Source organism: Hyperolius riggenbachi, chromosome 3 (assembly GCF_040937935.1).
Source record: "Hyperolius riggenbachi isolate aHypRig1 chromosome 3, aHypRig1.pri, whole genome shotgun sequence".
Lineage (NCBI taxonomy): Eukaryota > Metazoa > Chordata > Amphibia > Anura > Hyperoliidae > Hyperolius > Hyperolius riggenbachi.
The window spans coordinates 120,142,299-120,155,039 of NC_090648.1; the positions used below are offsets into that span (position 1 = coordinate 120,142,299).

The following is a 12,741-nucleotide window of genomic DNA, read 5'->3' on the forward strand; positions in this document are numbered from 1 at the left end:
ATAGCACAGAATTGCAATCGCTCAAAAACTGCAGCAGGTAATATCGCTGCATTTCCTTGGAAATCTCATCACGCTGATGGAAGCAGATCGCCACAATCACTGATATCAGAAACCTCCAATGAGAAGTGCATGCTGTGGGAAGCAGCCCTTGTCCTGTAAAATGTTCTTTAATTTACTTGCTTACCACTAGATGGCACTGCTACATTATTGATATTTTATATGATCAGGTCTTCTCACCCAATACGTGTGTTTTTTTTAACATCTCTGTAGCACAGCTTCCCCGATCATTTTTCCGTTTGGAAAGCAATCGAAAATGAATTGAAAGAACATACACATGGACGGTATTTCAATTAATATTTTCCAGCATGTCCGATCTGCTTTTGATCGAGAGAGAGAACGATTTTAAGCTTGGGGTCACTGGCAATCAGTAGGTTATATATTTTTATTTTTGCCTCATCCAATTGTTTTCTCAATCACAAATAGGATCTGGGTCAATGATGATGAGATACAAGTGTTAGAAAAATACTTTATAAGATTTCTTTGGAGAAGTAGAAAACCCAGAATAGCATTATAAAAACTCAAATTGCCAAAGTGTAAGGTGGGTATGGAAATTTCTGATTTACAAAGGTACAATTTATCATGCTTATTTCGGGATTTGAGAGACTGGATACGTCAGACTAGTCTATTCTCTAACTACCGCTTAGAACTAGGTTTCGCTGAAGCATGGGTGTTGACATCGGTATTACATACTCCTTACAAGGACCGTCTGATAGAATTAAAGAATAGCAGATAGATAAAGAATACTTGGGGAAAATGGAAAGAATTTAGGAAAATCTTTCTGGTACCGTAGCAGATCTCCCAGTACATGCCCTTGTGGGGGCGACATGGTATTCCAGCCAATTTGTCCTAACAAAGGATTTATAGAATAGGGGGAGAAAGGGAATATTGCTGAAAACCAGAGGTATACCCTTCAAGAAATGAGACCTAATCAGGGGATATCTCATGATTTATATTATGCTCAGATACATTCATTTACACAGGCAAGGGTAGTCGACATGTCCAAAGTCTGGACTATAAATGATTTTGATCTATTGGTGAAAACTCTATATGTGAAAATACTTTTCCTGTTACGTTATTGATAATAACTCACTATGTTCTGTTAGTATAAGGAAATGTGAAATGAATGAAACCTTTATTTTTTTTAAAGGATCTAAAGTGAAAATTGCATGGTGTGTAGAAGGCCTAAGAAAGTGTAGTGCTATAATAATGATATATGCCAGCTTCAGCACTACATTGGAAAGGGAGAGTAACAGGGTGTGCAGATGGTAGGAGGGATGCTTCATGAATTCTCTGGGGAATGCAGTTCACTTCTAGGGCACAGGGAAAGTTCCATCCATCCCGGAAGTGCAGTGCTGAAAATGCTGAAGGTTTCCTTTTTAAAGTCACATGTTGCTCGCTTGTTCCAGTAATGGGAAGTTTACATGATTGAATTACTATGATGATCATCCTCACAGCTTCGCACTGCGCATAGGTTTTCTAGCATTCTGGGCAGTAATCTTAATAAAGTGTACCTATAGTGAGAAAAAGTGCCACAGTGGGGTACTTACCTCAGGAGGGGGAAGTATCTGCATCCTAAAGAGGCTTCCCCCGTCCTTCAGTAGAGGGGGATCCAGCACTGGCTCCCCTGACAATCTTCTCTGCATGCGCACTAGCACCTCTCCGCTCAGGCTCTGGGGGAAATGGCCAAGCCTGAACGGATCCACACTACTGCACAGTAGAGCAGGCACATTCAGGCTTGGCCAGCTGCTAGTGCGCCTGAGCAGGCAAGCAAAGGTACCATAAATATTATTGTGCATTGGTCTCACCGCTGGAATGAGCTGCCTGAGGAGAAGGGGGAAGCCTCATTAGTATCACGAGGCTTCCTTCTCCCGAGGTAAGTACCCCCCCAGGGTCTAATTTTTCCCCTATCAGTTGATTTTAATCTAGGTACCAGCCAGCTGAGTGGTCTTTCATGGACAATGCTAACTAAGCTGTTACCAGTTTTCTACACACCAGATACCTGCCACCAGGTGTGTTTTTCAGTGGACACAATCTGCACACCAGATCAGCAGTGTGGATGTGATTCTAAAGCTTGAGGACAATGACCGCCTCTGCTGAGGGGCTAGTGTGTGTACAGCAGCCCCAGACCATTGTATATATCTTCTGCCATTGTTACTTTCTGTAGCAGTGATGCACATCAGGTATTCTGCCTGATTGGCTGTGTGATACTACTGAAGCCAAATGATTGGCAAAACAGCCAAGCTATTGGGTTTCAAAAAATGAACTGGTGATCCTATTCCTGCCACTACAGGATATATCCTAATAGGTTTTAAAAATTAAAATTGTCTTAATGTGTTTTTGACCATATGCTATTCTGATTGCAGGAAGTAGATTGGGAAGTTGAACTTGCCTTTGTCATTGGGAAAAAGGGTAAGAACATAAAGGTAAGGAATACCATAATTAGTTTTACACTAAAATCTAATAGAGAAAATGACTCAATCATCCACCACCGACCAACCTTGTGCTATGAAGAATCTCATATGTAGTCATCAGCCTTAGTGCTCGGCCTCAAAGGTTACACTTGTTTAGTTCAAAAAAAGTTATGCATTCATCAATACATACAAGTATAGAATTTGCCATAACTACTTGCTATGGAAAGATATTCCACTTCCTAACTACTTTTTTTTACTAATACTATTTTTAAAATCGCCCACAAAATTAGAAATGGCCCGAATAGGTTGCATGTGAACTTATTTGCGCGAACATCGGTGGTTCGCGAACTTTATGCGAGTCCGACCCGCCCCCTATACTACATCATTGAAAAAGTCTCATAGTGCAGGATGTTCATATATTGCACTCACACCTCTGTGCTCCCGCAGCCACACACTAAAAACACTCAGGTGGTGCCATTAAAACTCTTCCACCGGGGACTAGGGGTCACACTCCCCCTCAAGTTCCCTCCTCACCAGATGTATTCCTTAACTTTGTTTATCTCTCCACGTCGTCTGCCTTATGGATTAACACCACCTCGCAGAGACAAAATATAACATGTGTAAAACCTTATTTAATATGAAGCTTCACGCTTAACCACTTGAGGACCTAGGGCTTTCTACCCCTTAAGGACCGGCCACTTTTTTTCCATTCAGACCACTGCAGCTTTCACGGTTTATTGCTCGCTCATACAACCTACCACCTAAATGAATTTTGGCTCCTTTTCTTGTCACTAATAAAGCTTTCTTTTGGTGCTATTTGATTGCTCCTGCGATTTTTACTTTTTATTATATTCATCAAAAAAGACATGAATTTTGGCAAAAAGATTTTTTTAACTTTCTGTGCTGACATTTTTCAAATAAAGTAAAATTTCTGTATACATGCAGCGCGAAAAATGTGGACAAACATGTTTTTGATAAAAAAAACCCATTCAGTGTATATTTATTGGTTTGGGTAAAAGTTATAGCGTTTACAAACTATGGTGCAAAAAGTGAATTTTCCCATTTTCAAGCATCTCTGACTTTTCTGACCCCCTGTCATGTTTCATGAGGGGCTAGAATTCCAGGATAGTATAAATACCCCCCAAATGACCCCATTTTGGAAAGAAGACATCCCAAAGTATTCACTGAGAGGCATAGTGAGTTCATAGAAGATATTATTTTTTGTCACAAGTAAGCGGAAAATGACACTTTGTGAGGAAAAAAAAAAAAAAAAAAAAGTTTCCATTTCTTCTAACTTGCGACAAAAAAAAATGAAATCTGCCACGGACTCACCATGCCCCTCTCTGAATACCTTGAAGGGTCTACTTTCCAAAATGGGGTCATTTGTGGGGTGTGTTTACTGTCCTGACATTTTGGGGGGTGCTAAATTGTAAGCACCCCTGTAAAGCCTAAAGGTGCTCATTGGACTTTGGACTCCTTAGCGCAGTTAGGCTGCAAAAAAGTGCCACACATGTGGTATTGCCGTACTCAGGAGAAGTAGTATAATGTGTTTTGGGGTGTATTTTTACACATACCCATGCTGGGTGGGAGAAATATCTCTGTAAATGGCAATTTGTTAATTTTTTTTACACACAATTGTTCATTTACAGAGATCTTTCTCCCACTCAGCATGGGTATGTGTAAAAATACACCACAAAACACATTATACTACTTCTCCTGAGTACGGCAATACCACATGTGTGGCACTTTTTTGCACCCTAACTGCGCTAAAGGGCCCAAAGTCCAATGAGTACCTTTAGGATTTCACAGGTCATTTTGAGAAATTTCGTTTCAAGACTACTCCTCACGGTTTAGGGCCCCTAAAATGCCAGGGCAGTATAGGAACCCCACAAATGACCCCATTTTAGAAAGAAGACACCCCAAGGTATTCCGTTAGGAGTATGGTGAGTTCATAGAAGATTTTATTTTTTGTCAAAAGTTAGCGGAAAATGACACTTTGTGAAAAAACACAATTAAAATCAATTTCCGCTAACTTGTGACAAAAAATAAAATCTTCTATGAACTCGCCATACTACTAACGGAATACCTTGGGGTGTCTTCTTTCTAAAATGGGGTCATTTGTGGGGTTCCTATACTGCCCTGGCATTTAAGGGGCCCTAAACCGTGAGGAGTAGTCTTGAAACGAAATTTCTCAAAATGACCTGTGAAATCCTAAAGGTACTCATTGGACTTTGGGCCCTTTAGCGCAGTTAGGGTGCAAAAAAGTGCCACACATGTGGTATTGCCGTACTCAGGAGAAGTAGTATAATGTGTTTTGTGGTGTATTTTTACACATACCCATGCTGAGTGGGAGAAATAACTCTGTAAATGGACAATTGTGTGTAAAAAAATCAAAAGATTGTCATTTACAGAGGTATTTCTCCCACCCAGCATGGGTATGTGTAAAAATACACCCCAAAACACATTATACTACTTCTCCCGAGTACGGCAATACCACATGTGTGGCACTTTTTTGCACCCTAACTGCGCTAAAGGGCCCAAAGTCCAATGAGTACCTTTAGAATTTCACAGGTCATTTTTGTTTCAAGACTACTCCTCACGGTTTAGGGCCCCTAAAATGCCAGGGCAGTATAGGAACCCCACTAATGACCCCATTTTACAAAGAAGACACCCCAAGGTATTCCGTTAGGAGTATGGTGAGTTCATAGAAGATTTTATTTTTTGCCACAAGTTAGCGGAAATTGATTTGAATTGTTTTTCTTCACAAAGTGTCATATTCCGCTAACTTGTGACAAAAAATAAAATCTTCTATGAACTCACCATACTCCTAACGGAATACCTTTGGGTGTCTCCTTTCTAGAATGGGGTCATTTGTGGGGTTCCTATACTGCCCTGGCATTTTAGGGGCCCTAAACCGCGAGGAGTAGTCTTGAAACTAAATGTCGCAAAATGACCTGTGAAATCCTAAAGGTACTCATTGGACTTTGGGCCCCTTAGCGCACTTAGGGTGTAAAAAAGTGCCACACATGTGGTACCGCCGTACTCAGGAGAAGTAGTATAATGTGTTTTGTAGTGTATTTTTACACATACCCATGCTGGGTGGTAGAAATATCTCTGTACATGACAATTGTTTGATTTTTTTTACACACAATTGTCCATTTACAGAGAGATTTCTCCCACCCAGCATGGGTATGTGTAAAAATACACCCCAAAACACATTATACTACTTCTCCTGAGTACGGCGATACCACATGTGTGACACTTTTTTTGCAGCCTAGGTGCGCTAAGGGGCCCAACGTCCTATTCACAGGTCATTTTGAGGCATTTGTTTTCTAGACTACTCCTCACGGTTTAGGGCCCCTAAAATGCCAGGGCAGTATAGGAACCCCACAAGTGACCCCATTTTAGAAAGAAGACACCCCAAGGTATTCCATTAGGTGTATGGCGAGGTCATCGAAGATTTTATTTTTAGTCACAAGTTAGTGAAAAATGACACTTTGTGAAAAAAACCCAATAAAAATCAATTTCCGCTAACTTTTGACAAAAAATAAAATCTTCTATGAACTCTTCATACACCTAACAGAATACCTTGGGGTGTCTTTTTTCTAAAATGGGGTCACTTGTGGGGTTCCTATACCGCCCTGGCATTTTACGGGCCCAAAACCGTGAGTAGTCTGGAAACCAAATGTCTCAAAATGACTGTTCAGGGGTATAAGCATCTGCAAATTTTGATGACAGGTGGTCTATGAGGGGCCGAATTTTGTGGAACCGGTCATAAGCAGGGTGGCCTTTTAGATGACAGGTTGTATTGGGCCTGATCTGATGGATAGGAGTGCTAGGGGGGTGACAGGAGGTGATTGATGGGTGTCTCAGGGGGTGATTAGAGGGGAAAATAGATGCACTCAATGCACTGGGGAGGTGATCGGAAGGGGGTCTGAGGGGGATCTGAGGGGTTGGCCGAGTGATCAGGAGCCCACACAGGGCAAATTAGGGCCTGATCTGATGGGTAGGTGTGCTAGGGGGTGACAGGTAGTGACAGGAGGTGATTGATGGGTGTCTCAAGGTGTGATTAGTGGGGGGAATAGATGCAAGTAATGCAATGGCGAGGTGATCAGGGCTGGGGTCTGAGGGTGTGGGCGGGTGATTGGGTGCCCTAGGGGCAGATGGGGGTCTAATCTGATGGGTAGCAGTGACAGGGGGTGATTGATGGGTAATTAGTGGGTGTTTAGAGGAGAGAACAGATGCAATGCACTTGGGAGGTGATCTGACTGCGGGTCTGCAGGCGATCGGATGGTGTGGGTGGGTGATCAGATTGCCCGCAAGGGGCAGGTTAGGGGCTGATTGATGGGTGGCAGTGACAGGGGGTGATTGATGGGTGATAGGTGATTGGCAGGTGATTGACAGGTGATCAGTGGGTTATTACAGGGAAGAACAGATGTAATTAATGCACTGGCGAATTGATAAGGGGGGGTCAGAGGGCAATCTGAGCGTGTTGGCGGGTGATTGGGTGCCCGCAAGGGGCAGATTAGGGTCTGATCTGATAGGTAAAAGTGACAGGTGGTGATAGGGGGTGATTGATGGGTAATTAGTGGGTGTTTAGAGGAGAGAATAGATGTAAACAATGGATTTGGGAGGTGATCTGATGTCGGATCTGCGGGCGATCTATTGGTGTGGGTGGGTGATCAAATTGCCCGCAAGGGGCAGGTTAGGGGCTGATTGATGGGTGGCAGTGACAGGGGGTGACAGGGGGTGATTGATGGGTGATAGGTGATTGGCAGGTGATTGACAGGTGATCAGTGGATTATTACAGGGAAGACCAGATGTTGTTAATGCACTGGCGAATTGATAAGGGGGGGAGGGGGGGTCTGAGAACAATCTGAGCATGTGGGCGGGTGATTGGGTGCCCGCAAGGGGCAGATTAGGGTCTGATCTGATAGGTAACAGTGACAGGTGGTGATAGGGGGTGATTGATGGGTAATTAGTGGGTGTTTAGAGGAGAGAATAGATGTAAACAATGGATTTGGGAGGTGATCTGATGTCGGATCTGCGGGCGATCTATTGGTGTGGGTGGGTGATCAGATTGCCCGCAAGGGGCAGGTTAGGGGCTGATTGATGGGTGGCAGTGACAGGGGGTGATTGATGGGTGATAAGTGATTGGCAGGTGATTGACAGGTGATCAGTGGGTTATTACAGGGAAGAACAGATGTAATTAATGCACTGGCGAATTGATAAGGGGGGGTCAGAGGGCAATCTGAGCGTGTTGGCGGGTGATTGGGTGCCCGCAAGGGGCAGATTAGGGTCTGATCTGATAGGTAAAAGTGACAGGTGGTGATAGGGGGTGATTGATGGGTGATTGATGGGTAATTAGTGGGTGTTTAGAGGAGAGAATAGATGTAAACAATGGATTTGGGAGGTGATCTGATGTCGGATCTGCGGGCGATCTATTGGTGTGGGTGGGTGATCAGATTGCCCGCAAGGGGCAGGTTAGGGGCTGATTGTTGGGTGGCAGTGACAGGGGGTGATTGATGGGTGATTGATGGGTGATTGATGGGTGATTGACAGGTTATCAGGGGGATAGATGCATACAGTACACAGGGGGGGGTCTGGGGGGGGGTCCTGGGGAGAATCTGAGGGGTGGGGGGGTGATCAGGAGGGGGCAGGGGGCAGGGGGGGAGATAAAAAAAAAATAGCGTTGATAGATAGTGACAGGGAGTGATTGATGGGTTATTAGGGGGGTGATTGGGTGCAAACAGGGGTCTGGGGGGTGGGCAGGGGGGGGTCTGAGGGGTGCTGTGGGCGATCAGTGGGCGGGGGGGGGGCAGATCAGTGTGTTTGGGTGCAGACTAGGGTGGCTGCAGCCTGCCCTGGTGGTCCCTCCGACACTGGGACCACCAGGGCAGGAGGCAGCCTGTATAATACACTTTGTATACATTACAAAGTGTATTATACACTTTGTAGCGGCGATCGCGGGGTTAACATCCCGCCGGCGCTTCCGTATGGCCGGCGGGATGTTACGGCGGGTGGGCGGAGCCAGTTGCCGGGGGAAGCGCGCGTCATCAATGACGCGATCGCTCCCCCGGCATAGGAAAAGGACGCAACGCCCTAAGGCGTATTGCGGTCCTTAAGGCATCCACTTTGCCGCCGCCCATGGGCTGTGGGCGGTCGGCAAGTGGTTAAAATCAATATGCGTACATAAAAATCTCTTTCAACAATGCCCATCACATAGTCACCTTAGCCTCTAGAAGCGTTCCGGTCTTGGCTGCGTGTGATTCCTTCCTGGTCTCAGCGCGTCTCCTTGGCTCCGCCCTACCGGTTTCGTCATCAACGATGACTCATCAGCCCCTGTATATGTGTCTGAAGACCCAAGTATCAAATTGGTGGTTGTAGTCTGGGACATTGAGCGCTAGTAAAAGTGGAATATACGTTTTGGACTGGCTTGAGGAGGCATAATACGTTAGCGCTCCACCGAAGCAAAAAGAGTGGGAATAGGGTAAAATAGTGAGCGCGGTTTTTGCTCTGTGTACATTACTTACACAGCCCATTGGGTCAACCTCTTGACCGCTGGCAAGCAGGGAGTACGTGGCTGTGCAGCGGACCTAGTTGTGACACCTCCACGGCTTGCAGGCAGGCCTGCTGCTACCTCCTCTCCTCCTCCTGCTACATCCTCTTCACTGTCGTTGTCCTCCTTGGCTGAGTGGCAGCGCAAATCAACTGGTGCTGCGCTCTCCTCTCCAGGACGCTCTAGCGATTTTATGGTGATGTAGGACATGCAGACATTCTTTAGTCCAATGCCTCGCCTTAGCCCTTCAGGATCCACCCTCCACCAACGCCACGACCGGCAGGTAGCCGACTACCTAGCCTTAACTACGGATGTAGACACTCTGAGCAGCGATGAACCCTTGGACTACTGCGTGCGCAGGCTTGACCTGTGTCCAGAGCTGTCACAATTTGCCATCCAACTTCTGGCTTGCCCTGCCTCAAGCGTCCTGTCAGAAAGGATCTTCAGCGCAGCTGGAGGCATTGTCAATGAGAAGATCCCGGAGGGCTACTGTCCGCCCAAAGACTAGTCAGTCCCCACACACAGCATCTCTGCCTGCACGCCGTGTGACTGCCCGTTCCAAGACTAAGTTGGTCCCCAGTCCCCACACAGCATCTCTGCCTGCAGGCCACTTGACTGCCTTCTCCGCCATAACCAACAGGGTCCAGGACTCCAGGTGGATTCCTGAATTTTTAAGGCCGCTGTTAGCAGCGGACCCCATAATAATTTTTCTGGTGCGTGTACATGCCTGCCTAATTTTTCTGGCTGCACTGCGGCTGCAACAACAAAACAAAAGGCATGTACATGTGTCAATTCCCCTTCGTGATTGTTACCTTACCGCAGTGAAAGGGCTTGCGTATCACAATGACCCCCGGCTATATGAAAGTGTTGGGGGGCAGACCCAAGATAATAAGGTCGTTGCTTCATTGTGGACAGACCAAATTCGATCAGCTGGAGAGTCACGGTTGTTCTATCAGTGAGCTACCTCAGCCCGGTGACCATATGGGCTTGAAAACCGCCATCGCCTGCACTCTCGCAATTGTGCGCACCAGTCCAGCACGGCCGTCGCTACACAAACAGCTGGTTGCAGTGCGTTACACAGTGAGTTTGGTCTGTCAGTGTGAAGCAGTACACTAATTACACTACCTGATTGATGTATACACATGCAAGATGTTTTAAAGCACTTTATGCCTCCAATTTAGCATGCAATGTGATTTCAGCCCTTAAACCGCTGCTGTGCGTCAAATCCTTTTTTTTTCCCCTGGGACTTTTGGCGTGTATCCCACTCCACCATGCCCCCCTCCAGGTGTTAGACCCCTTGAAACATATTTTCCATCACTTTTCTGGCCAGAGTTATTGTTTGAAGTTTTGAAAGTTCACCTGCCTATTGAAGTCTATTGCGGATCACGAAGTTCGCGCGAACACTAACTTTTTCGGAAGTTTGTGTTCGAGGTTCGTGAACCTAAAATTGGAGGTTAGAGACATCTCTACACAAAATGCTTGTGCAATGAATCTCTGAGAAGGTTCAAATCAGCGTGGTTGGTGCACTGTGCATTCAGCAAAGCAGTGCCTGTACCATTTTTGGGGCGATTTTCGTATAATGGAAGGTATAGGAAGAGAGCTAAACGCTCACAAAACCTCTTTATGCAGCAATTGCGTTTGCATATTTTAGAATAAATACAAAACCGCTCTGCCAAAGCGTGCAGAAAAAAACGCAGCATGCAGTGGAGCGCCGGGAGGGGGGAAAAAACAGCGTGAAACACTGGCGTTTACGTTTTAGGTGTGAATGAGGCCTAAATGGGTGATAAAATCTTTCATTCATGTGTAGTTGATGTCTTCTTGTCCATTGTAGAGATTTAGGGATAAAAAAGCTTATTTGCTAAGTTTTTTTTTTTTTATTAGCCCCACAGTTGGCTGCTTATTATACACTTGCATTAGTAAATCACCACTAGTGAGTAGCAGGAAATCAGGTACAGCCACATGATTTGGCCATGTGAGGAATATGCTGCTGCACTCATTCAGCCATGTCCTTTCACCTACTCCACACAGGAGGAGGAGGCAATGGAGCATGTTGCTGGGTTTACTGTTGCCCATGACGTCAGCGCCCGGGACTGGCAGTTGGGGAAGAATGGCAACCAATGGCTGATCGGTAAAACGTTTGACACTTTCTGTCCACTTGGGCCGGCTTTGGTCACTAAAGACTCCATTTCAGGTAAATAAAACAAAGGGTTTGCACTCTGTCTATGCATGTGTATGTATATCTCCAATAGCCATGTTAAATTACTCCTTCAGGCACAAATGTTTTCCTAGTCAGACTATCATTGGCAGAGCTTCTGTATATCTGTGTATAAGTTTCTCCAGTAAATCATTTTCTTAAAGCGGGATTGTCAGTCACAAAATCAAATTCCATTTACCCTCTGCTCTGTGTTTATTATGCAGTCTTACCTTGCATTGCAAGCACTCCAGTCTATTCATAAATATATTTTGCTGTAATAAATCTTATCTCAGTCAGACAGGCTCTATTTGTGCCACTGCCAATGAGAAGGAAGCTTGTCATCTCCCCTCCCACATTCCTGCTCCTCACTGATTGGCTGAGGGCTGTTCAGTGTGACACAAGGCTGAGCAGGGAGAACCTGCTGAAATATGATCTATGTTGTACTCACGTGTTTACAAAGCAAGCTAGCTATGACAGTGCAGTTTCTAGGAGGGAAAAGAAGTAAGGGAGGAAATGACATTGGCTTCAGTCAGAGGGAATTAAGATGGCCAATACCTGAAACAGAATTTTCTTTATTTACTATATAAAGTTCACTAAAATCAAAACGTGGACAGTATTATACATCTGTTATGTAAGTAGAACAAGTAGTTATCTACTTGTATATGTGGTTTTTCTTGGGATAGTATGGCTGTCCCTGCTGCTTTAAGACCCAAACAGGAATTCACTAACCAGCAATCTACTGTAGCAATGATTCCAGAGCTGCTTTTGTGCCCCGTCCCTTTGCAGTCTAAATAACATGCAATTTATAATCTAAGTAGCAGCAGCCTTGCCCACAGCTTGTTGTTAATGTTCAACCATACCGCAGTGTCTGCATTGGAGCAGAGACTAGCTTATAGTCATGTAGGTGAAAGTGGGCATGGACACAACCTCCACCCTTCCATATGATTACAAGCTTGTTTCCAATTATGTATTGGTTGGTAGGGAGTGTTGCTACTTACAAGTTAAATAACTGAACATCCACAGCAGAATACTCCCACCATTTCACTTAAGTCTGGCACGTGCCATCAATTTTGATTGGCTAATCAATGGCCCCAGTTTACCTCCTCCATGTAGGGAGAGGCCAATGTATATTGAATACTATAAACGGGTAGACTCCCAACCCCATGATGTGGTGTAAGCATTCGCCCCCTTGTGGGGTACCCCTTTTCACATAAAACGACCAGGACCCCAAAAAGGTTCTCACATGAAATGCATTTAATGAAATTCAGCATATGGATGAATGCTTGTTTTGCTGTAATCTAGAATGGAAAATATCTACAGCAAAAAAATGGTTAACATCATCTCCTTGGTCTGTCTCCATTAACCAAGCTCTCACTTTCCCCCAGATCCTCATGACCTTGGAATTCGCTGTCGAGTGAACGGGAACATCGTTCAGGACAGTAACACAAACCAGATGGTCTTCAAGACGGAAGCCCTAATTGCTTGGGTCTCCAAGTACGGATTTATTTTTGTAATAT

The 12,741-nt window shown here is 45.0% G+C and overlaps 1 protein-coding gene across 3 annotated transcripts in view; it reads left to right on the plus strand.

Moving 5' to 3' along the window:
• The window catches only part of LOC137562969 (oxaloacetate tautomerase fahd2, mitochondrial-like), a 51,714-nt gene that overhangs the window by 26,192 nt on the left and 12,781 nt on the right, over positions 1-12,741 (plus strand). For all 3 annotated transcript variants that reach the window (XR_011030227.1, XM_068274841.1, XM_068274842.1), the window contains exons 4-6: positions 2,424-2,483; positions 11,059-11,221; positions 12,610-12,718. Coding sequence is in view for 2 of the 3 variants with exons in the window: in XM_068274841.1 (XP_068130942.1) it covers positions 2,424-2,483; positions 11,059-11,221; positions 12,610-12,718 (332 nt within the window). In the remaining variant the exon portion in view is untranslated. The remainder of the gene's footprint in view (positions 1-2,423; positions 2,484-11,058; positions 11,222-12,609; positions 12,719-12,741) is intronic.